The sequence below is a fragment of the Hyperolius riggenbachi genome, chromosome 2 (assembly GCF_040937935.1).
Source record: "Hyperolius riggenbachi isolate aHypRig1 chromosome 2, aHypRig1.pri, whole genome shotgun sequence".
Taxonomy (NCBI): Eukaryota; Metazoa; Chordata; class Amphibia; order Anura; family Hyperoliidae; genus Hyperolius; species Hyperolius riggenbachi.
Window position 1 is genome coordinate 457438356 of NC_090647.1, and position 26341 is coordinate 457464696.

General features: G+C 41.6%; 1 protein-coding gene across 1 annotated transcript; it reads right to left on the minus strand.

Annotated features, from left to right (window-relative positions):
- Positions 1 to 8879: 8879 nt before the first annotated feature.
- SEBOX (SEBOX homeobox) lies at positions 8880 to 24201 on the minus strand. The gene is made up of 3 exons (XM_068265880.1): positions 24001 to 24201; positions 17096 to 17295; positions 8880 to 10658 (listed from the first exon to the last, which is right to left on the minus strand). Exons 1-3 carry the CDS (start codon positions 24113 to 24115, stop codon positions 10116 to 10118), a joined length of 858 nt encoding a protein of 285 aa, XP_068121981.1. The 5' UTR covers positions 24116 to 24201; the 3' UTR covers positions 8880 to 10115.
- Positions 24202 to 26341: the final 2140 nt, after the last annotated feature.

Consider the following 26341-nt stretch of genomic DNA (forward strand, 5'->3'; position numbering starts at 1 on the left):
GTACCAAGGAGAAATGACATGACAGAAAATTTTCAAGAGTAGAGGCTCATAACCAGGTAGAACAAAAAATAAATTCTTGGCCCTGAAATATTAAGGAAACAACAATCCTAAAGGTGACTGCACACAATACACTAAAATTATCTGATTTTAAGGAAATTTGATAAAAACTATTGGATTTTCAAAACAATCAAAAGTTTGGTTTTTTTAATTTGAGCAAGAAATCCGATTGGATTTCCCATATTGGATAAAAGTCAATCAGGAGTGCTGGATTTTTCTGATTAATTTTTATGAAAATGTAATGGTGTAGGGTAGATTGCCAATTTCCTTATATACTCCCAAGCAATTTTCTCAGAGTTTTCAATCTTTTTTTCATAATTGGGTAAAAATTGGTCAGATTTTTTGAAATGTTACAATCAGTCAAAAAAGAAAATTGATTGCAATTCTTGAATTGAAAAGATGTTTAAAAATTAGTATGGTGGGTGGCCACCTAAATGAGATGTTTAACAGAAGTTGCCATGACCATGTGACAGCTGCGCCATAAGTGACGTGTGATTGTTGCAATACAAAAGCTTATAAAAGCTTTTATAAGATGAAACCAAAGTATTCCAGAGTGTGTCTGAAAGCACTGCTATAATAGTGGGCTCTGCCTGTGTTGTAAATCAGCTATATCGCGTCAGCAGAAGTTAAGCAGAGAACCAGCCTGACAAATTCTTATCACTAATGCGCAACGCAGATGTGTAGGGATGTAGAGAAGTGTTTAAAGCTTTTTTTTTTTTTCTTTTTTTTTTTTTTACAAACTCTATGGTGAAAGTTATGTTGACCATATTAAACAAATGATGTGGGGATAATGGAACAGAATAATTTTCCCTATAGTGGCCCTTTAAGCAGGGAAAATACCATATAAGATGCCAAAACCTTAATTTTTCTAAATATATTATTGGACCATTAAATCCAATGCAACTCTATGGGCCGTGGATCTGCTACCAGCAGCAGATCGGCCTAGATCTTCCATCCTGTCAGATAGATCAAATCGATCGATATCTGCCACAAATTGATTGATCGATAGATTTAAAAGACTCAATTTCTGATCAATCGATTCTAAAGAATCGATCGATTGATGCCTGAAATAGACCAGTGTATGGGCCCCTTTAAACCAACACAATGGTTTATCTGCCTTCATCACAATATTGCAATGCTGCAATAGAACTGCTGAGTGCATACACAAGAAGCAGAATGTGGAAATCCAGCACTATGCATATTTAATTGGTAAAATGAATCAAGTAGCAACAGAAGTGCAGATATATAATATGATGCATGTCAAACGACCAACCATCAGGTGCTTGACAGCTACTTATGTGGTGCAAGATGTGTTGTGCTGTACTGGATGCATAAGGGGGCTACCAAAACTGGGTGCCACCTAAAAGCTTGGTCTGCTTCCAGTGGTGTAGCTAGAGATCGAGGCCCCATAGCAATACTTTCATGGGGCCCTCACATGTAGGCACTCTTGAGCAATGCCACCTGCCCTTTCCCAATGTATAAGAGTTTATTAGGCAATTTATGGTATATTCTCATGCAATCAACACTGCACATAGTTTATGGGCACCGAGACAAAGTCAGCAGGTGGAGGAACACAAGAGAAAGGTAAAAGTGTATACATTAAGTACCACCTGAGCCCCCTTTTGCTCCAGGGCCCCATAGGAAATGCTATGGCTATTGCTACGCCCTTGTCTGCCTAGGTAGATAATCCTGTGTTCTACTGTCCCACCACTGTATGAGATGCACAGAAATGACACTAGGTCCTCTTCTTAGGCCATACATGTCACATTCTGGCCTCCAGAGCCATCACATTTGGCCCGCAAGTGGTTTCCCCACTTTGCATTATTTTTGGCCTACTCTAGACCACCAGTGAATATATGTTATAGTTGAAACCCTAGATCACCAGGAAAGCCATATGGAGGAGAGAGGGGAAAGCACTAGACAACAGGGAACTGTATATTGGAAAGAGGGGGATCACTAGACACCAGGGAACTGTATACTGTAGGTGATGGAGGGGGTCACTAAAAACCAGGGAACTGTATGGGGAGGGAGGGGGCACTAGACACCAGGAACCTGTATAAGGGAGGGAGGGGTGCCACCACTTCACACCAGGAAACTGTATAGGTAAGGGGAGCCACTACATACCAGGAAACTGTATAGGGGAGGGGAGCCATTACATACCAGGAAACTGTATAGGGGAGGGGAGCCACTACATACCAGGAAACTATAGGTAAGGGGAGCCACTACATACCAGGAAGCTGTATAGGGGAGGGGAGCCACTACATACCAGGAAACTGTATAGGGGAGGGGAGCCACTACATACCAGGAAACTATAGGTAAGGGGAGCCACTACATACCAGGAAACTGTATAGGGGAGGGGAGCCATTACATACCAGGAAGCTGTATAGGGGAGGGGAGCCATTACATACCAGGAAACTGTATAGGGGAGGGGAGCCACTACATACCAGGAAACTGTATAGGGGAGGGGAGCCACTACATACCAGGAAACTGTATAGGGGAGGGGAGCCATTACATACCAGGAAACTGTATAGGGGAGGGTAGCCACTACATACCAGGACACTATAGGGGAGGGGAGCCACTACATACCAGGAAACTGTACAGGGGAGGGGAGCCACTACATACCAGGAAACTGTATAGGGGAGGGGAGCCACTACGCACCAGGAAACTGTATAGGGGAGGGGAGCCACTACGCACCAGGAAACTGTATAAGGGAGGGAGGAGGGCCACTAAACACAAAGGTACTGTTAAGGGGAAGTAGCAGGAGAGGTAGAAGAGTCGCTAGACACCAGGGAACTGTATAAAGGAGGGAGATGTCAGACGCCACGGAACTTTATAAGGGAGGTGGACACCAGATATTGAGGTTGGCCAGGGACTTGATCCCAGTGTTCAATTTCGGCCCATTTTGTATTTGAGTATGACACCCCTGACTCAAGCTAAATGGTTTTGTACCACAGCATCGTGAAAGTGAATCAGATGCCTCAAAGATTCCATGTCTATTTCAAAATAATGATTTTTTTCTAGACATATAAATATCAATTTGTAAGCCTATTTGTCAGGGCTCTCTTCCCCGTGTATGTAGTGTGGTGGGGGTGTCTGAGCACCTTGCAGGGAAAAAAATATAGGAGACAAATACGGGAGCCCAATAATGTATTATATTAGTATGCAATTGAAAAAAGGAATTTCAAATTACTACTCATACTCACAAAAGGAAGCCGTAGGGAGCAGGTGGAGACCATAAACCCCACTCCACTCGGGGTAGTCCCAGCCGGGACCTGGATGTGGTGGCTCTCCTTGGAAAAGTAGGGACAGGTGTCCACTGTGGGGCACCTACAGGTGGTCTGTCACCACCCCTCAAACACTGATTGTTTGAGGGTATAACTATGCACAATTGGAGGTAAAGAGGCACCCTGGTTGAAATTAAAGCATCTAAAAACAGCTTAAAATCGAGGAAACAATATGAGGTAGCTTACCTCAATAACGAAATCCTTGTATGTGACAAAAGATTTTTATTTAGCACAGACAACGCGTTTCGTGGGTCTAAGCCCGCTTCATCAGGCCAATAAAAGTTCCAAATGAACAAGTCGATATGGCAAAGGGAGCCATAGGGAGAAGCAGGACACGTGAACAGCAATCGCTTCGCGTGGGTGGACAGCGCAGAGCGGACGCAAAATGGACAGAGCACATGCGCTACCGTGTCAATTTTAAATCGGCTCAAGTGGGAACCGTGCATAATGTGCCCGAATACCTTCCACCACTGTGTAAAAATCTGTAACTGATCACTGTATAAACTGTAATCCACCATTGTCTTGTACTGTTTACTGTAACTATAATGTTTATATTGTATTGTTATACCTTGTACTCTGTTGTACAGCACTATGGAAGATGCTGGTGCTATATAAATCACTAATAATAATAATGTACCATTATCCATAGAGCACAGTTATTAGTCTCGCCAAATAACGTATCCTACACCTGTACTAACTACACTTTATATATTGCGGTACACAGCAATCCCTCCCAGCATGAAGCTTGTGACATCCAGCACAGGTTTCATGCTAAAATCACCATGTGTAATCACATCTATGACCCGCACACGAGACAGACAGGCTGAGTTTAACATTGTCGATTAATGTTTTCATATCTGTTAAGCCCCTTCTAAAAACACTTAATATTTTATTTGTGATATGTACAGCTCTAACCTGGCTCTGTAAAGTTATGGCGGGATTAGGTAATGTAAGTAAATCCACAGCCGCATCTCCCTGACAATCATCTGGAACTAAGGGGCCGGATTAAAGTCATGTTTATGAAGATTAGTCGGTATTACAGCTGATTGTGATATTCGCCAACAGGCCAGGATTGCGGCTCGTAGCATGTTCATAGCAAAGTTCCTCAAGAATGAACTGAAATATAATACTATTGAATATTAAAAAGGGAGATAAGCTGAGGAAGATTGTGTATGATAACCAATGTAATACACAATTCTAACTCCGTATCTCTTAAACATCACTCGCAATAAAAGATAAAGCTTGATTTAGAATGTTCAGATTAACGGATTGTCTGATATAAATATTACTTTTTGCCTTAAGCAGGCACGTATTTGTGAGCTAAACAGGTGGAACAATGGTTTTATAAGGCGTAGGTACACAAACCCTCGTATTGGAATATAATACTTACCAACTCCCTTTAATTACTGCAAAAGTGATTTAAAGAGACACTGAAGCGAAAAAAAATGATGATATTATGATTTGTATGTGTAGCACAGCTAAGAAATAAAACATTAAGATCAGATACATCAGTGTAATTGTTTCCAGTACAGAAAGAGTTGAGAAACTTCAGTTGTTATCTCTATGCAAACAAGCCATTAAGCTCTCCGACTAAGTTAGTCGTGGAGAGGGCTGTTATCTGACTTTTATTATCTCAACTGTAGTGAACTGTTTACTTTTCCTCTGCCAGAGGAGAGGTCATTACTTCACAGACTGCTTTGAAAGACTCATTTTTAATGCTGAGTGTTGTGTAAGCCAGGGCGTTTCCAGCGATAGAACTTGTATTTAATGGGGAACATGTCAGTACCCCGGTATCCTCTGAAGAAGCAGCAGTTTGGCTGCGATACATGTGAGGGACAGCGCAGCAGATGTTCTTATATCTGGGGCATCTCTTGGTGAGACATTTTTCTATTTTCCACTTGTTTATAGAGGTTTCCGTGTCCACTCCGCTTGCTCACACGCTGTGTTTGTATTTCTCATTTATATATGTATACATTATATGACCATAACTCAGCAGGTCCTTATGGACATTAGCTATGTGTGAGATTTTGGTGGTGTGGTACAGATGGTCATAGTGATACCTGTCTTACCAACAGACTCCGGATTTATTACTATTATTTCTATTGGGTACTAGGAGATTGTTGTTTACCCTTTATGGTTCACTTATAACGTCCATATGCGCTGTACTTTGGTTTTAATTGTTTTTATGGTTGTTCTTCATTATTAAATGCATTGATATTTACATTGAGTTTTTTGCTTTATTTATTTATTATTTGCTTTGCTATATGGATGGCTTTTCTTCGTTGATGTATTAACTCTTTAGGGTAGGAACACACGAGGCAGAATTGCATATGCATTTTCCACTATGTGCTATGGGAAACGCAAATGCGATTCTGCCTAGTGTGTGCCTACCCTTAAACTCATGTGTGATATTAGATACTTCTCACGACATAAGATTGTGGCCTCAATTCACTAAGCTTTATCAAACACTTTATCAAACGTTTGATAATTTACCTCATGGGTAAAATCTAATTGTGAATTCACTAAGGTGTTATAGAGTTATTGAACGTTTTATCGATAAAACAGTCGATACATCTATAACACCTTAGTAAATTCAAAATTAGATTTTACCCATGAGGTAAATTATCAAACGTTTCATAAAGTATTTGATAAATGTCTATCTCAGTAAGTTATCTAAGTTGTAAGTGTCTCAGTAATGCTCAATACAAGCATCAGATTACATTTACTGTATTATTATTGCTATCCATTTATATATCACTGACATACTTTCTGCAGTCCTTTACAAAGTACAGATAACAGTGAACATCATTTAAAGGCTGGTTTCACCACACAGCTGAAATCAGACCAGTTTCTGCAACAGGCAAATCTTACCACAGGATGGCTACAGCAGAATGTAATACATTACATGCAATGCATTACACACTACTTATCTTGCATAAAACTTTATTCTGATTACCAAAGTTTGGTGAGCACATCCCATTGTCTGTTGAAAGGAAACTGTAAGAAAAAAAACTCTCTGGGGGATACTTACCTTGGGAGGAGGAAGCCTCTGGATCCTAATCAGGGGCGTAACAATAGACCCTGCAAGGGATGCCTCCGCAGGGGGGCCCAGAAGCCACAGGGGGCCCCGTGGGGGGAAAAGTTTGAGAGACTGACAGCTAAGGGCATGGAGAGAAAAAGTATTCTGCTCTCGCACTATTGTTATATTGACTGCATGTGTCCAGCACACAAATAAGGAATCACACACACTTTGGAATTTGTACACTGTCCCTGCTCCCTAGGGTTCGTAAAAAACATCTGTCTCTCACTGCTGCAAAGTTCTGATGACTTCATGTACAACCTTACAAACAAAGGAGTCACATTTTGAAAATAAGTTATAGACTTTCCCTTTTCAGCAATCACTCTGAAAGGATTCCTAGATTCTTATCACACAGGCTAATGACCTTATGGCTCTGATTACTTTTACAACACAGTGGAGTGGAGATTGATGTCTTACTGTTGCTGCCTCATTGAGAGCTTTTTGTCTCATACTGAGTCCAAGTTCTTGTAACAACAGTATCAATCAGTGACATTCTGAATGTTTTGCCAAAGTTACAGTGAATACTATATCTTATGTTCAGCATGTCCTTGTTGTTCCTCCATATAGAATGTGCTCTCATGTAGTAAAATAATACGGCTGTGTGTGTATGTGTGTACTGGGAACAGAGCTGCAACGAGAGACTTGTTGGCTGCAAGGGGCTGGAGGAAGCCCCGGGTAAGTAGATCTGGGGGTAGCATAGATTGCCTGAAGTTTCCTTTAAGTCTAAGGCCACATACACACATCAGACCATAGTCTTTTGAAAATGAAAGATCACAGACCAATCTTACCACACTTCATGTAGTAAGAGAGCCATACTCTACACAGTCTTTTCTATGGAGCTGAACTCCACATCAGAAAAAACCTTTGCAAGATGCTGCACACACAGATGCTGTACAGACACAAAAGATCAGTATCTGCAAAAGATCTGTTCCTGCCAAAAATCCATTCCTGCAAATTGCAATGATAGTCTATGAGATCTGCAGATCATCATACACACATGATTTAACTGACATTCATCTGCAGATCAGATCCACCAGGATGGATTTTCAGATCTGCAGATGATTGCTTGATCTGCAGATGAATGTCAGTTAAATCATGTGTGTATGATGATCTGCAGATCTCATAGACTATCATTGCAATTTGCAGGAATGGATTTTTGGCAGGAACAGATCTTTTGCAGATACTGATCTTTTGTGTCTGTACAGCATCTGTGTGTGCAGCATCTTGCAAAGATTTTTTTCTGATGTGGAGTTCAGCTCCATAGAAAAGACTGTGTAGAGTATGGCTCTCATACTACATGAAGGGTGGTAAGATTGGTCTGTGATCTTTCATTTTCCAAAGACTATAGTCTGATGTGTGTATGAGCCTTAAGTGTTTTTTTTAATCTGCATGGGGAAAACACATTGGTCCTCAGTTTTCCTGTGCAGAAAACGAGGGGGGTGGGAGGGCCTCATCCAAAGTTTTGCGGGGGGCCCATCCAAAGTTTCACAGGGGGGCCCAGTGATGTCTAGTTACGCCCCTGATCCTAATGAAGCTTCCGCCGCCCTCCTCCATCCCGGCGATCCATCAATGTCTCCCTGGAAACCATAGCCGACAAGGATGTTGGCTGTGGTTCAGGCGCAGTAGTGCCTGCAATATTTACCTTCCCCAGTGCGGGCGCAGTAGCGGCTTCCCGATCGGGCTCAGGCAGAAATAGCCTGCTCAGTAGAGCGGTCCCGATCTGGCTCAGCTACCTGTGCTGTATTGCAGTAGGTAAATATTTACCTCTCCGGTGTTCAGGGTCTTCCAGCACTGAATCGCCGGGACGAAGGAAGATGGGGGAAGTCTCATTAGGATCCAGAGGCTTCCCCTCTCAAGGTAAGTATCCTCCAGGAGGGTTTTTTTTCTTACCGATTTTCTATAAAATTGCTGTACAATGCTTATACTGTACTGCACTTTATATGTATAAAACAAAGTAATGAAGTTAAAAAAAAAATATTTGCCATTAATCCTTGCCATATACTGTATATATAAAGTTTTTCTCACCAAATGAATTTGTCATTTCATTTTAAAGGCAGCTTTGTTTTTCCAATACTGCCAGGAAGGTCATGCTTTGACACCCCCAGTAAGTGTATTTTGATAGGCTTTTTACAATGGCTTGTGTCTGCAATATTGGCAGATTTAGCATAATAATGAAGTGGCCAAGAAATTTCATCTTCACTTTTAACATTTTGTAAATAATCTATTTGCTTTTTATATATAGTTCTAATTTCCATTTTTACAAAAACAGAGTAACAACAGACTCTTTAACAGGCTAAAAGATGCCATAAATGTACAGCTATTTTCAAGTCACAAGGGAACTGTCCAAAGTCCACCAAAATTGGAAAACAGAGCAATATTAGCATTGTTATTACAATTCTACAGTGGTTTGTATTTTAGACTAAGTTCAAACTTCAATAGGAAACTTTACTAATGTAACGTGATTAAAATGTCTTATATTTTACCATATTCAATTATAAATTGTTTAGTCTGTGTTTGTCCATTGTAAAATCTTTCTCTTAATGATTTACATTCTTAAAGTGGACCTGAACTCTTGCACAGGACAGAAGGAAAACAGAGAAGTACACCCTGTATGTATTTAGAGAGTTAAGCCTGTTTAATTCCCCCTCATTTGTATCTAATCACACGTTGTAATTTGAACTCCCACCTGTGTCATATGACTGCCATGGCAGATAAGCTCATTTGAAAGCACAGGCTGATAACAATATGTCTGCTTCCATGAATCAGGAAGTAGAAACACTGCAGATTTATTTTAGGATTTGTATGAGCTGTAACAAAGAAATGTTTTTCGTTTAAAGGTTATTATGCTGTTGTGTATCTTTTAGAGCAGAGAGAAAGTTTTCAGTTCAGATCCTCTTTTAATATATCACAGGTGCTGATATCTTTCCTGCTGGCAAGGTGCATCAATGTGGAATGTTTGTTTGTTGCGTGTTCCGAATTGAGCAGAAACAAAGCCAGGTCTCCCAGAGTGCTCTGGGGCAGAAGGCTGCATAACTAAATAGCCTAGGCTAAATAGTACTGGGAAGGTGAGATTGCATACATATATAGCAATATATACATATAGGAGGTGTGTCTGATGATGAAACCAGGATAATTTACATAAAATTGAGCAAAAAAGTGAATACTGTATTACATTCTGCTATATGTTGCTGTGGTGTCCCTTTAAGAAGGCAGTGTTTTTGGCTCCTTTTCCTCTCCTCACATTAGTATGGTTAGTTATTCCCTGCAATTACTGCCAGAGCCCTACTTCATAGCTTAGTATACCTTGCACTGAAAGCCTAAATCAGATTATGGAGGCTGGAGGAAAGGACTATAATGTAAAATCTGTTCTATAAATCAGTGGTTCTGAATATACCATTGGACACTGTCCTAAAGGGAAGACTTGCATTGTTCTGCCCATTGTCTTTTTTAAGTTATTTAATTGGTTTAACCTCTTTTTATTGGATTGGTGTCGTTAGTGGTGGCATGTTCTGTTTATTGGATTTATGATAGATGTGGTTGTATGCTAAGTTTATTGGATTTATAATGAAAGTGCTGATATATTCTGTTTAAAGAAGTAATCCTATATCCAATATTCCACTGGAATGCATTTTAGGCTGCAGCTCTAGTCATCCTAAACTCTATCAGCTCCTATTTGGGTTTAGGTGGTGTGTAAATTAAAGATCTCCTAGATTAGTAAGGATTGCAGCATTGTAAATAACATCTGAGATATATCCCAGAGAGGTCTGGGACCCGTTTTCATTTAGTGAGTAAGGGAACAGGTCCCAGTATGGTGGACAGTTTGTTTTGGACTGCTCTAGAGGCATAAACTTGGGGTCATACAACGTCGTGTCACAGCTATATCCTGGTCTTACACTGCTGGAGGTGAAATTCTGCCAGTGTGGCTCTTGCTGCTTATAGGCACAGTTATAGTTTGCTTCTCCTGAGTATTGCTGGGAAATAGAAGGAGACGACTGCAGGAATGATGGGTAACCAGTTTGCTGAAGACCAAGTACTTGCTGAGCATCATGTCCATAAGGTCCAGACTGGTTTGGTGGGAAAGGCATGTTAATAAGGGAATCCCTTTGACTGTAGTTGTCTGAAGTTGACACAGTACTAAGGCGAAGATGAGGTGGTCGGAGTGATGAACCTCTCCGATAAAGGGTCTTGTCTAGTTTACTACTCTTGTTCTTTCGAGCTCTCCGGTTCTGGAACCATACCTGTAATCATACAGAAAAACTTTCAGAAACAGAAATCTATGAATTTATTTTGGTTATCAAAACATAACCTCATCCTCATGGAAATAATTCTACAGTATTAAAAAAGCTTGGATGGTCATTGTTCAATTAATTAAAGATTAGTATATTTGTTGTTTGTTTATATCCTAGGTTCTCAACAAGTGGTTATGTACCCAAGGGGGTACTTCTGATGGTTCTAGAGGGTATTTGGAATGGATATAGTTAAGTATAAAAAAACAGAGTTTTAGAAAAGGATATATCCTCTATAAACAACAACACCTAATTATTATTTTAGCTGATTAATTTCAAAGATTTTTACTAAAGATCGCAGTACAGACATACCGTAATAAGGCGTAAATGTTGGACAATTCAGCCGTTACATTTGTTAATCTTGTAACAGTCCAAGATTAACTGGTTTAGAAGATAAATATCAGTAAATAAGATATCAGAAAACATAGAGGAAAATAAAAAAGCAATCTCTTACCACCAGCAACAATAATTTGCAAAACTTCCATGTAGTATTTTAACTATAAGTTATAACATTAGGAACCTCAAACGATGGTCCCATACTAATGTTAACTTACGGTAAGCAAGGTACATAGACGGGATTCATCTACCAGTGATGATATTCCCCTTGGCTGACAGTTTTAAAAAACCTAAGAAGTTAAAATAAAACACTTCTCACCGCTGCCCACTGGGGCCACCCATCACTCCATCACTGGCCGCCAGGACCAATCATCTCACTCTGCCGTCTGCCGCCGACACACACCATGCACCACTCCTTCTTCTTGCCAGCTCTCTGGCCACACTATTCAGGGAGCCTCTTAGAGCCTCCTACCAGTGTTCCACATTGGTTTTTGCTTTTAACAAACCTCAAAGAAGATGTTCATTGGTCAACAGCCAAAACCAACATGACATTAAAATAAAGACAAATTACAAAGGAATCCAATTCACAGAACCAAGATGCCTGACACATGTTTCATGGCCAAAAGCCGCTTCCTTAATCCTCATAGGCACATGAATATAAAAATATCAGGGGAGTTTTCTATCCAGCATGTTGACACTGCGGAGAGCACATCTATGTGCTACACTTGTCTTCACTAGGTTTCAGATTGCGGTTGTCCTATTCCGGCTATTCCTGATATTTGTATATTTGTGTGCCTCTGAGGAAGCAGCTTTTGGCCGTAAAACACGTGTCAGGCATCTTGGTTCTGTGAATTGGATTCCTTTGTAGTTTGCCTTCATTTCACAACTGCAATAGAGGAGAAGTTGTAATTAAAGAGACTCTGTAACAAAATGTTCAGCCTTATTTCTTCTATCCAATAAGTTCCTATACCTGTTCTAATGTGGTCTGTCTTACTGCAGCCTTTTCTATTTGCACAGTCACTGTAATATCTCTGTTATATAATCTAATCTTCTTTCCTTTGTCGGCTTTGTCGGCACAGGCAGGAATGTGCTGCTCTGCTGTGATAGGGAGAAGCTATGCACACACCCTCCACGCCCCCTGCAGGCCCTGTGTGCTGTGTGTTGTTGCTGTATGAGTCACAGACAGAGCTTCTCTGAGCCTGTCACCTTCTGGTTAGCAGCCATGTTTTTTGTTTGTAAATACTGCCTAAAACTGGCAATTACAAGCCAGAATCGCAGCAGGGAGTGGCAGAAACAGCAAAGAGGGGCCCAGGAGAACATAATGAATGGAATGGTATGCTTTTTATTGTAAGAATTTTAGAGTACAGATTCTCTTTAAGAAAAATAAAGACTGATACTGTTCCTTAAAAAAAAAACAAATCTTTGGACTGTTTTGTATATCTTTCATTGTATGGTGTTTCGGGGTAGAACTATATCAGTGCATTTTTATTATATGTTATTGGTATGACTTTAAAACATTCAACAAAATATTAGCCATTAAGTCGACCTTCTGTATAAGTCGACTCCAATATTCAACCCTCTTAAGCTGGAATTTTTTATTGACTCAAGTATAAGTCTACCCAGAAAAGTTAATGGCTGCATTTGGGGACCAATACTGCATACAGTTTTGCAGCCATTAACCCCTCCAGTCCCTTAAGTGCAGCCAATACCTCTTCCAGGCCCCAAGTGCAGCAATAATTCACTCCCTTTTATGAAGCCCAGTAATCCCCCCCCCCTCCTTCCTGCCTTGTTAATTGTTGTGGCCAGGATTTTCTTCAGACCTGTGTTTTCTTGGCATTTCCTTTTCTCAAAGTATCACTTACCACAGGGTAAATTGTTGCAAATGGGAATGTCACTATTTGTACACACATTACTCAGAGTGCTCAGTGTTGCCCGTGACTCGTGTATAAGTCGACCCCTATACTTTTATGAAGTGAATCAGACCTAAATTTCTAGACTTATACTCGAGTATATACAGTATTAAGTCATTAATATATACAGGATACTGAATGCTAATGCAAAGAAAGAGCATGTCCGTAAACATTATATACTTTATACTATATATATATATATATATATATATATATATATATATATATATATATATATATATAATATATAGGTGGACTTTCAAGTCCCAAAGGACTCTAATTCGGAATTCAAATGAAGTATAATTCAGGTGTGACCACAGGCAGCAGGGAGTTAACTAACCCAGAAGTCTTCGGGAAAGTCTGTGTTCCATTACGCGTCAAAGGCGTACTGAAAGCCGCGTTCCATGACTTACTACCGCACTTCCTCCTTCCAGCTTGAAAGAGGAAGTGCGGTAGTGAGTCATGCAACGCGGCTTTTATTACACCTACGACGCGTAATGGAACGCAGACTTCTGGGTAAGTTATCTCCCCACTGCCTGTGGTCACACCTGAAGTCATTATACTTCCTTTGAATTCCGTATTCAAGTCCTTCTGGACTCGAAAGCCTACCCCTGTATGTATGTATAGAGTGTATCTGAGTGCAGTCAGTTGCCTATAGACATCGCCTGATGAGTGCTAATGACTAAATAGAGTGCACCTGTGTGTAATCTAATGTCAGTACAAATACAGCTGCTCTGTGAGGGCCTCAGAGGTTGTCTAAGAGAATATTGGGGGCAACAACACAGTGAAGTCCAAAGAACACACAAGACAGGTCAGGGATCAAGTTATTGAGAAATTTAAAGCAGGCTTAGGCTACAAAAAGATTTCCAAAGCCTTGAACATCCCACGGAGCACTGTTCAAGCGATCATACAGAAATGGAAGGAGTATGACACAACTGTAAACCTACCAAGACAAGGCCATCCACCTAAACTCACAGGCCAAACAAGGAGAGCGCTGATCAGAAATGCAGTCAAGAGGCCCATGGTGACTCTGGACGAGCTACAGAGATCTACAGCTCAGGTGGGAGACTCTGTCCATAGGACAACTATTAGTCATGCACTGTACAAAGATGGCCTTTATGGAAGAGTGGCAAGAAGAAAGGCATTGTTAACAGAAAGCATAAGAAGTCCCATTTGCAGTTTGCCACAAGCCATGTGGGGGACACAGCAACCATGTGGAAGAAGGTGCTCTGGTCAGATGAGACCAAAATGGAACTGTTTGGCCAAAATGCAAAACGCTATGTGTGGCGGAAAACTAACACTGCACATCACTCTGAACACACCATCCCCACTGTCAAATATGGTGGTGGCAGCATCATGCTCGGGGGGTGCATCTCTGCAGCAGGGACAGGGAAGCTAGTCAGAGTTGATGGGAAGATGGATGGAGCCAAATACAGGGAAAACGTGGAAGAAAACCTCTTTGAGACTGCAAAAGACTTGAGACTGGGGCGGAGGTTCACCTTCCAGCAGGACAATGGCCCTAAACATAAAGCCAGGGCAACAATGGAATGGTTTAAAACAAACATATCTATGTGTTAGAATGGCTCGGTCAAAGTCCAGATCTAAATCCAATCGAGAATCTGTGGCAAGATCTGAAAACTGCTGTTCACAAACTCTGTCCATCTAATCTGACTGAGCTGGAGCTGTTTTGCAAAGAAGAATGGGCAAGGATTTCATTCCCTAGATGTGCAAAGCTGGTAGAGACATACACTAAAAGACTGGCAGCTGTAATTGCAGCAAAAGGTAGTTCTACAAAGTATTGACTCAGGGGGCCGAATAATTACGCACTCCTTACTTTGCAGTTATTTATTTGTAAAAAATGTTTGGAATGATGTATGATTCTCGATCCACTTCTCACCTGTACACCACTTTGTATTGGTCTTTCATGTGGAATTCCAATAAAATTGGTGTATGTTTGTGGCAGTAATGTGACAAAATGTGGAAAACTTCAAGGGGGCTGAATACTTTTGAAACCCACTGTAAATATGTATATATATATATATATATATATATATCTATATATATATGTGTATGTATGTATGTATGTATGTATGTTTATGTGTATATATATATAATATATATATATATATATATATATATATATATATATATATATATATATATATACCAGCCAACTCTACACAATGTAGAGGGAGCCAGAGTTTTGATACAAAAAAAGCAGGACTGTCTACCCATATTTACAGTAAACATGTAATTTGGTCTGAGAGATAATTTCACACGGTAGGTACAACTTTTATGAGATATACCAATAGGGAAAGTATTAGTCAATGGGTGGGTGTCTGAGGATTACACGTTATATAGATGGACCAGATAAGTTACTCATTATGGTCCCTTAATATTTGCTCACTCCCTTCAATCCTGTGTGCTAAGAATTAGAGTATCCCTAGAGGTATCAGGTTTATTGGTGCCCATACATGGTACAATTTTTTTCATCCAATCTTCCAATTTCTATATAATATAAGGGAACTGCCTAAATTATCCTTTCAATATATTCACTTAATTTACCCTTTAACTACATAGAAATGATAAGATTGGATGAAAAAAAATGTACCATGTATGGGCAACCTCAAGTTAACTGAAAAGGTTAGTTTGTTTGCAGGCCATGCTGATATGCTCCATGAACCATTCCGGCACCATAGAGGACTCTTTGCTTGGCATGCTGGTTGCTATACGAGAGCTTATGTGAAGTATCATCAAAGTTGCATTGCACATGGGGCTACATGTTTAATCAAGCTATACAAACTATGCTTACGTATATATGGGAAGCTACAACAGCAAAGAACTTCTTACGGGTGGTGTCTATGTGATTTTCATGCCTGGAAATAATAATACAGCCACAGTCGTTTCTGATGTTGTGATTGGACATCCATTGTTGCTGAAAAATATGCTGTGACTTGGGATACTGTGAATGGGTATTCCTTCTTTTCTATTACTAATGCCAAGGCATACTATGTGAGGTGTTTCTACACTACCTGAATAAGAGACTGCACTGTGTTACCGGTAATAGACGTTGCGATTGGACGTCGATCTACTTATATATCCAATATAATGTGCACTTTTCTGCTGTGAAAATAGCTGCATCCATACACTTTGCATTTGGATAAAGGGATGGAACATTTGCCTTGATTTGATATAGCAACCGGACAAAAATCTCAAAAAGAAAAAGCATGATGTCTGGCACTGTAGATTTAATACAGGCAGCAGGTGTACAGCAAAAATGAATCACATACAAATACACAAAGGTATATGTCCATGTGAGATGGAGTACTTATCGTGCTCTGCTGGAGTGGGGAGGCGGCTGTGGGTGCCAGAGGGTGCACGGCCTTACGACTGTTTCGCAATGGGGTGAGCCTTGCTTCCTCGGAGTATAACGTGCACTGTTATTGGCATCACCAAGATATACAGAGGCATTGCCAAAGCAAAGGGAAATGGGAGGCATGAAAGGGGGTAAGTCCTAATAGATAGTGGACATTGCACACTAGGAGTAGTGTTGATCGAACACCCAGATATTCGGGCTTGGGTCAGCTCGGCCGAACATGGTCCAGATGTTTGGCATATTCGGCCTAACACCGGAAAGTCTATTCCGGAAGTGACGTCAGACACTAGAGCGAGGAGTATGAGGTGGAACGCATGGAAGGTATGTATCTGCCCGCTGCTGCCCGCTGCCCACACTGTAACTTAATCTGGAGGGGAGCGCAAAGGGGAGAGCCCCGAGGTGAGGGAGGGGGGGACCATCCCCCCTCCCCGCCGACTGTGGCCATGGCTTTCCCCTCATGCTGCGTCCCCTCCAGCCCCTTAAAACAGCCCGTGCGGGCCCCCGAACAGTGCAGCCGAGCACCTCATGAGCTCAAGCCAAACCCGAACACCCCGATATTCGGGGAATAACGAACAGTGGCGAAAACTGTTCGATTAACACTAACCAGGACCCTCTCTGCTCACAGGGCTTTGGGCTTGAAACTCAGGTTGCAAAGTTAGTGCTGCCGGAAGCCCAGTCCGGCGCCCTGCATACAGCTGATGGCTTCAAAAGTATTAAAATATTATTATTATTATTATAGATAAAGCACTTCAAATGGTTGTCTCTACCTGAACTTTAGACTCAGGTAGGCGGATGATCTTGGCTAGGTGCTCTCTGGTGCCGATGTCTGGATAGGGAATCACTTCAAACACGCTCTCCAGCTCCACCTGCTGCCATTTGCTATACAATGTCCTCTTACGCTTCCTCTGGTTCGAAGACCCATTCGCTGCAGCCGCCACTTCCTTTTGTTTCCCTTGCATGTTGCCACCTTGAAATGAACATTTAAAAGTCAGAACTATTTCCTCTAAGCATAATGAGTGTATAAAGCAAACAAAAAATGAGATGGAAAAAGAAGTGGTATGACCCGACCGAGCACAAACCAATCTGTCAACAACTTTAATCAGAAAAAACGTTTTATTTATTAATCACATTTCAGAAAATGTTAAAAATCGATTAAAAGATGTGTATCACCCCGGTGATGAGTGTATATGTTGCATTTAAAGGGGAGTATAATGTAGTTTAAGTGACAATTCCCTTTGGGCTGTTAGGGCCTGTACACACTGAAAAACGCAAGCAAAATCGCAAGCGCATGCGTTTTTAAAGTGCATGTAGTTTTAAAAACGCATACGCTTTTGCCTGCGTTTTTTGTGCGTTTGCGTTTTTCTTGTAATTGCTGATTGGCTAAAGAATCCTTTGGTTTTTTTTCTAGTTTACATTTCAACAGGAATCAGGAGATTGCAGAGTCTTCTGGGATACTGACTTCTGAAAAACGCAGGCAAAAACGCAAGCGCACGCGTTTTTAATGCGTTTTTCATACGCTGCGCTTAAAAAAGCGCAGCAGGTACTGCGATTGCGTTTTTCTAAAAACGCATCGCACCAGTGTGTACAAGTCATCACGATTTTCATTCTTTTTCAAAAGACCTTGCGATTTTAAAAACGCAGCGCAAGCGCAGCAGTGTGTACAGGCCCTTATAGTAAAGCGTGATTATTGTTAAAATTTTCCTGATTGCGTATATATATATATATATATATATATATATATATATATATATATATATATATATATACACAGATTTATGTAGTTACACTGACAGGTTGTAACGAATGGGGAATTATTTCCGTGGTCAGCGCACAAGATGTGCGCTGACACTGCGAAAATCCTCCACAAGCGTTGAAAATAACAGAACCCAGCTGTGGTGCAATGCACCTGTAGAGGGGAATTCCCACCGGCAGATGGAGCTGTGGAGTGCAGAGGAACAAACCCTCCGCAGCGCCACAGATGCCAGATAGGAACTGCACAAGGGGAAGCAAGACAGGGCAAGATAGCCCCCTGTGAAAGAGAGAGAGTACAGAGACAGAATGTATCTATGTCCACCAATCCAGTCACCACCCGGCGACGGTGAACACACAACAGCGAAGAACAAGTGAGAAAGCAATCGCAAGAAATGGCGATTGCTACCAGCGACACAAGACTGAGTAAAGACAGAGCATAGACGTAGTAAGAAAGATACAGCAAACAATAATGATCAGAACGTCAAAGAAAATAACAAACGCACTTTCTAAACGTGGTCGGCGCACGAAAAGCGCAACAGAGACAAAACACGCCAACCCTGACTAACACACGAAACCAGAAACACAAATAAACAAATAACAGAAACGCTTGCTAATCGGTTGCCTTACCTCAGGCAACAGCAGGCGTTTGCTCCGGACAAACAGACAATAGGAACAAGTAAGATATGATCCACTGCTCTTCCGCAAGAGCGAGTGCGATCCGCACAACAAGACAGACAGAAGGAGTAACCAGCAGCAACCGCAGCTGAGGTTAAACTCCAAGACAGAATACAGAGAGATCCACCGCCTCTAACGCTAGGGCAAGTGCGATCCAAACAGACAAAGCGATTTTCAGTCGACCGCCACTGGCGACAGAACAATCGCAACAGAAAGACAAAACGATTCACTACCGCCAACCGCTGGCGACAGTGCAATCGCAAGGACAAGACAAGACAGAATAGGCAGTACAAATATAACACAATCTGACTGCACTAAATAGGAATGCAAGGAGCACTCCCAAAGGGAAACTACTCTAAGTTAGCAATAATAGCCTACAATGAACAGAGGGCTGAGACTCTAGGCAAGTTAGCAGGAACAAACCATCATGACCAGCAAGGAATCCTGGGAGGAAATGGCATTTATACTGCAAGCCATCAAAGGAAGCAGCTAAGCAATTTGCATGACAAGTGGATGCAAATTCCTCACCAGAACAGCAGCTCTGAAACTCACAGGGTGAAGACAGGTCTCTCTTCCAGAGACCTGCAGCACTCAGACCTAAAAAATGGTCAAAAAGCTGTCTGCTTGTGCAGACAGCAGAGCAGATCATTACACAGGTGCTCTAATGGTAGATGAATTCTGCCTGAACTATTTAATATGTAATATTTATTTTATATGTAATTTAGTTTTTGTTCCATTACTAATATTAATATAATTTTGATATAAAATAATATATTCTATAAATAATATATTTTTTTTATATAAAATAAGACCAAGTTACAAACATAGAGTATTGGTATTGTAATGCATATTTTTACACAGAATTCTATGACAACCATGCTTCAGGTAGTGTTGAGAGAGGTGAGCATCAACAAAGAGAGCCCTGCGGCAGCCACAATTAAAATAAGATGCATTGACAGATGGATGCTACTTTAACTATTTTTCTCATGGACCATAGAGCAGAGTGTCTGAGTGCAGCACTGCATGTACTGCAGGGCCGAATGCTTTCTGGCAGGGTTACTTTTCCAGCATCTTCATCAAGCTTCAGCAAGAGGCTCTAGCCAGTCCCTGCGCTCACTCCACAGGGATGAGCAGGCAAGCTCGGCTGAGCCAGCCGCCTGTAGCAACATACATTTAAAAATGCCACGCACTAATTTGGGCACGGCTTAAAGCAAAAATAAAAATTCAGTTAAGGGCGCATAATTTTGCAGTAGTATAATATTAGTAAATTTACAGATATTTTACTACTTAATTGATATAGTGAAATATTGGCAATATTTCACTATGACCCAACACCCCCACTCTCACACAGAACTAGTGATGACTGTAATCAGCTAATTATGATTACGCAAAATTTTGCATACATTTTTTCGCAATTACATCTATACGTAATTACGATGTGTAAATTCAATTGATTTTGTATAATCATTCATAATTTTGCGTACATTTTGATGTAATTCTTGCATCATTTTGTGCTGACTTTAGCAGTGAATATCAAAGCCCCCAAACATGCTATTTGTACCAAAAATGCTACTTACGTTAATAATGCAAAGAAAAATGTTTTTTAAACGCAGAAAAATTACAGTTTAAGAACCATTTTTCCTTTGCATTTTTATAATCGATTTTCTCAAAAACTACAAGGTCTTTTTGAAAAATAGCACATATGGGGCTTCGCTATTAACCGCTAAAGTTGGAAAATGACACAAAAATGTACACAAAGGGCAAAACGGTGCTAACTGTTAGCACGCTGTGAAATGTGGCCCGCAGCACCAGAAAACTTGGCCTGCCGCTAGTTTTTTAATTATCATTAGCTGTGGCCCGCGGCACTTTGAAAGCTGGCCGGCAGCCATGCTAGAGGGTCCGCCCCTTCCCGCCCATCATCCTCGCATGAGTGGTAGAGCGTTGCTTTGCTCTATCACTCACCTGCTCCGCCTCCCGACTTGCTCTGCCTCCCATCACCTCGCGATGACAGACGGATATCTCCCTCCCTCCTCTCTTCACAGCGGGCCGTTGACCTCTCTTCGCCGCTGGCTGTTGCACTCTACGGTGCGGCGGGTGGCGGCAGTTCTGCATTCTGCACACCAGCGTGACCCCAGCACTGAACACAGGAGAGCTGTGTGTCCCTGGCTGCTGGCGCGCGTATACAGGAAGTTCCTGTATACGAGCGCCATCAGTCAAGGACATACAGCTCTCCTGTGTCATTCTCCAGTGCGGGGCTCATGCTGGTGTGCAGAATGCAGAACTGCCACCACCCGCCGCACCGGTGAGTGCAACGGCCAGCGGGCTATTACTGGGACACCTATCTACCTATACATGGGCACCTACTTTTTGCCTGGCTACCTACAGTGAGGTACCTACCATTTGCCTGGCTACCTATACTGAGACACCTACCTATTGCATGGCTACCTATACTGAGGCACCTACCTATTGCCTGGCTACCTATACTGAGGCACCTACCTATTGCCTGGCTACCTATACTGAGGCACCTACCTATTGCCTGGCTACCTATACTGAGGCACCTGCCTAAAGCCTGGCTATCTATACTGGGACACCTACCTATTGCCTGGCTACCAATGCTGAGGCTCCTACCTATGCCTAGCTACCTATACTAGGGCATCTACCTATTGCTTGGCTACCTATACTGAGGCACCTACCTATGCCTAGCTACCTATACTGAGGCACCTACCTATGCCTAGCTACCTATACTGAGGCACCTACCTATGCCTAGCTACCTATACTGAGACACCTACCTATTGCTTGGCTACCTAGTATAGTGGCTCACCTACCTATTGCCTAGCTACTAATACTGGCACACCTAACTATTGCCTGGCTACCTATAAGGGCACACCTACCTAATGCCTGGCTACCTATACTGAGGCACCTACCTATGCCTAGCTACCTATACTGGGACACCTACCTATTGCCTATCTACCTAAACTGGGACACCTACCTATTGCCTGGCTAACTATACTGAGGCACCTACCTATGCCTCCCCTGTACTGAGGCACCTACCTATGCCTAGCTACCTATACTGAGGCACATACCTATGCCTAGCTACCTATACTGGGACACCTACCTATGCCTAGTTACCTATACTTGGGCACCTACCTATGCCTAGCTACCTATACTGGGACACCTACCTATTGCCTGGCTACCTATACTGAGGCACCTACCTATACCTGGGGCACCTGCTAAGCCTCGCTACCTATACTGATGCACCTACGTATGCCTAGCTACCTATAGTGGGACACCTATGCCTGGCTAACTATACTGGGGCACCTGCTATGCTTAGCTATCTATTCTGGGGCTCCTATACCTGGCTACCTATACTGGTGGCACATACCTTGCTAACCTTTACTCGGGGCAACTATGCCTGGTTAACCTAAACAGAGTTTTTTTTGTTTTTTTGCACCGCAGCTATGACATGCTGTGCAAATTGTGGGGTGTTGTGCGATCATTCTAAATGGTAGAAGGGGGGGGGGGGAGAGAATAAATATGGCTGTCGGCCCTCGACCTGGTTTAAGTTTTAACTTTCGGCCCTCCGTCTATTTGAGTTTGACACCCCTGCTCTAGATTGTAAGCCTTCGGGCAGGGTCCTCCTCCTTTTGTGTCCTACCTGATCTTGCACCTCCATTACTGTGCACCCATGCTGTGCATCTGAGTGAACTCAACTTGCCTAATCTCCATGCTCCCATGCAGTGACTGACTAAGCATTACCTTGTACTCATACTGTGCTGCATGATCTGGTTTTCTTGTATTCCTATATTGTCTTATTGCTGTATGTCACCCCTAAACATTGTCTGTAACCTAAACTAATGTCCAGCACTGCGTAATATGTTGGCGCTTTATAAATACAATAAATACAATAAATAAATAATAAATAATGATTACAAGTATAGACAAAATGAATAACAATTTCCCCCCAAATTTAGCATTGCGATTTTGCATCGTAATTGCGAATTACGATGCGAAATTACGACAATGTGAAATTTGTGCTCATCACTACACAGAACCCTCCCCTGGTGGGCAATGAATAACTAATAACCCTCTGGGGCAACTAATAACCTTCCCGGACAACTAAAAACCCTCTGTGGGCAACTAATAACTCCCCCAGACTACTAATAACACCCCGTGAGCAACTAATAACCCCTTGAAAACGAAACACAACAACCCCCCCCCCCCCCCTTCCCACCATGGCGCTTAACTTTAAACCCCCTGCAACAAAAATGGTTCCCCGCTAAATAGCCAGCACCCATTTTTTGTCACACTTTTTTAGCTGCTCCCCTGTAGCATGCTGCGCTGTGGTGTGATGACAGCCAGATCCTGCATTGCATGGCTGGCATTTAAGGTTCCCATAAACGGTGCAATTTTTAGTAAACAATCAGATTTTAGTTAAGATAATTTAGATTGAAATACAGTAAATGATCATATTTAATCGATCCACACCACTAAAGGTGCCCATTAACGGTACAATTTTTCCTCAGATGCGATCATTCCAGCTGATATTTTTGATTAAATTGTACAGAAAATCACAGTATAGGTTTAGAAAATCAACATTAAATGATTCTTTGGATTTTACGATGATATCTGAAGTGAAAAAAAATGCTCAAATGGAACTGTTTACGTGAACAATCCTTAATTACCTTCCGATTTCATTAGATTTTATCCCCAATTTTTAAATCATCTTAATGTGAAATTTCATTTATTAAGCACTGGGCTGGGCTCTGTGTAACATGCTACAAAACCTTTTTCTCTCACCGAGATATCACACACATGTTAAACTGGGTTTACATTTAGATATGGGGCTTATTTGCTGATCTACTTAACCTATTCTGGGGATATATTATCCCATTATATATTATATTATTATAACATTATTAAATATTATTATAATACTGTATTTGTACTTAACAAATTAAATTATTCTGATTCTGATACTAATTGAATAATTATCACTTTAGCCCCATCAGAAAAATTGATGGGGTTTTTTTCACCCTATTGCCCATATTTTTTATTGAATTATTCACTTCTGGACAGTCTGACTGATACATTACTACTATTTTGGTTGAATAGCGCACTATTATTACGGTATTTGTGTCTGTTCAGACAAGAGAGATTAGTTCTCATAGAAAGAAAGAAATAGAAAGTTTCCAACTGTACCTCAGAAAAGGTGAAATGACCACACTGTATTCATTTCCCTGCTTACCTGATAGTGGCACACTGTCCTGGTTGCTCCACAAAGGCACTGGCTGCCCCCGACCAGAGAAGATCACAGAACGTATAATGCTGTCCATCAGCACTGCTGGTCTGTCCTGATCCATCCGCACACTGCCCCTACCTGGTCACAGCTGGACTCTTATAGCTCAGCAGCCCCCCTTCCCTGCAGGGTCGCTGTCTACTTGTCTGTCTAGATGTCCTCCCCGCTGGTCAAATTGTCACACTTCTGTTTCATATCTTGCAATACACTTTCTTCTGTTTCTAGGCTGGGAGACACTTCCTCACATAGAAAGACAGCTACCTGCTTCCCCCACACTGACTGACACCCACCCAATTCATACGAGGCTTGTCTGTGTACTGGAGTGTGATTGTATACTAATCCTATTCCTAATCTATGAATACAGTGATGCTGATCTTCTAATTCATATTTCCTCTCTGGTTGTTTTTTTTTTTTTTTTCCGTTTTTTCCCACAGTCTATATTTTAGATATATTTTAGAACCACTTTCACCTGTTACTAAATATATTTTAATAAAAAATAACAAACTTGTTCCTCTTCAATTATCCTACTTTCCAGGGTTATATATAGACTGACGTAAATAAACATATCAGCTGAGCGTGTTTGTGTTTCTCTTAATTTCACATCTAGATTTTCTTTTTCTAAATATACAGTGCTGCCCATACTTATTCATACCCCTGGCAAATTTTGACTTAAAGTTACTTTTATTCAAACAGCAAGTAATTTTTTGAGGGGAAATGACATAGGTGTCTCCCAAAAGATAAGACGATGTACAAGAGGCATTATTGTGGGAAAAAAAACATTTCTCAGCTTTTATTTACATTTGAGCTAAACGTGTTCAGTACAAAATTGTTCATACCCTTCTCAACAATCAATATAAAAGCCTTTTTTGGCTATTACAGCAATCAAACGCTTGCAAATACGTTTTTTGCATGTCTACACAGGTATTTTTGCCCATTCATCTTTAGCAATGAGCTCCAAATCTTTCAGGTTGGAGGGTCTTCTTGCCATCACCCTCATCTTTAGTTCCCTCCACAGATTCTCGATTGGATTTAAGTCAGGACTCTGGCTGGGCCACTCCAAAACCTTAATGTTGTTGTCTGCTAACCATTTCTTCACCACTTTTGCTGTGTGTTTTGGGTAATTGTCGTGCTGAAATGTCCACTAGTGCCCAAGGCCTAGTTTCTCTGCAGACTGTCTGATGTTGTCGTTGAGAATCTTCATGTATGTCTTTTTTTCATGGTGCCGTATACTGTTATTAGGTTCCCTGGTCCATTGCCTGAAAAACACCCCCAAAGCATTAGGTTCCCACCGCCATGTTTAACAGTGGGGATGGTGTTCTTTGGGTTGAAAGCTTCTCCTTTTTACACCTCACTAAGGAAACATCACTGTGACTAAACAATTCAATTTTTGTTTCATCTGACCATAACACAGGAGACCAGAATTTTTGTTCTTTGTCCAGATGAGCATTTGCACAGGCCAAGCAAGTTTTTGTGTGCCTTATCTGGAGAAGTGGCGTCCTCCTTTATCTGTGTAACGATTGGTGTAGCAACACAGACGTCTGATTATGTGTGATCTGCAGAATCACCGATAATACATACGCTATACCTGATTATGTAGTGATCTGCAGACCAATAATACAAGTATAGCTAGCAAGGTGTATAGTGCTTGGTGCAACAGTAACTGAATAGTTTAACTAGACCTCACCAGAGGAGCTGGTGGGCACTATTGGTACACAGTGACTGAATAGTTTGGCTAAACCTCACCAGAGGAGCTGGTGGGTACTATTTGTACACCATAATAGAATAGTTAGACTAGACCTCACCAGAGGAGCTGATGAGTACTAGACAAGAGCACCTCACCAGTGACAAGGGCTCACTAGTGAGTAGAGTGGTCAAACAAGCTAGGATCAGTAACAGGCGGGCAGGTACAGTACAAAATCGACAGGCAAGAGAGTAGTTAGATATCAGGCAGAGTTCAGCAACAGAATCAGATGGGCAGAAGCACAGAATCGATTAGCAAGAGCAGAGTCAGAGGATAGCCAGAGTCATACACAGAATATCAAATATACAATAATCCTAGTCTTGTGTGCAATCTCTGGTTCCCTCCCAGATCAAAGCACACCGGATACTATCTAAGGTCTGAGCGCTAACACATGAGTACTCACAACAGCAGACAGGTTGCGAGTGAAGACTGAAGGCTTTTGAAGCAGAGGAGACCCTACGGCCGCGCCCACCACCAATCAGCCAATCCGGAGCGCCGTGCGTCTCCTCTGACGTCAGCCGACCGGCTGGTCAGCTGACACGCCTCCTC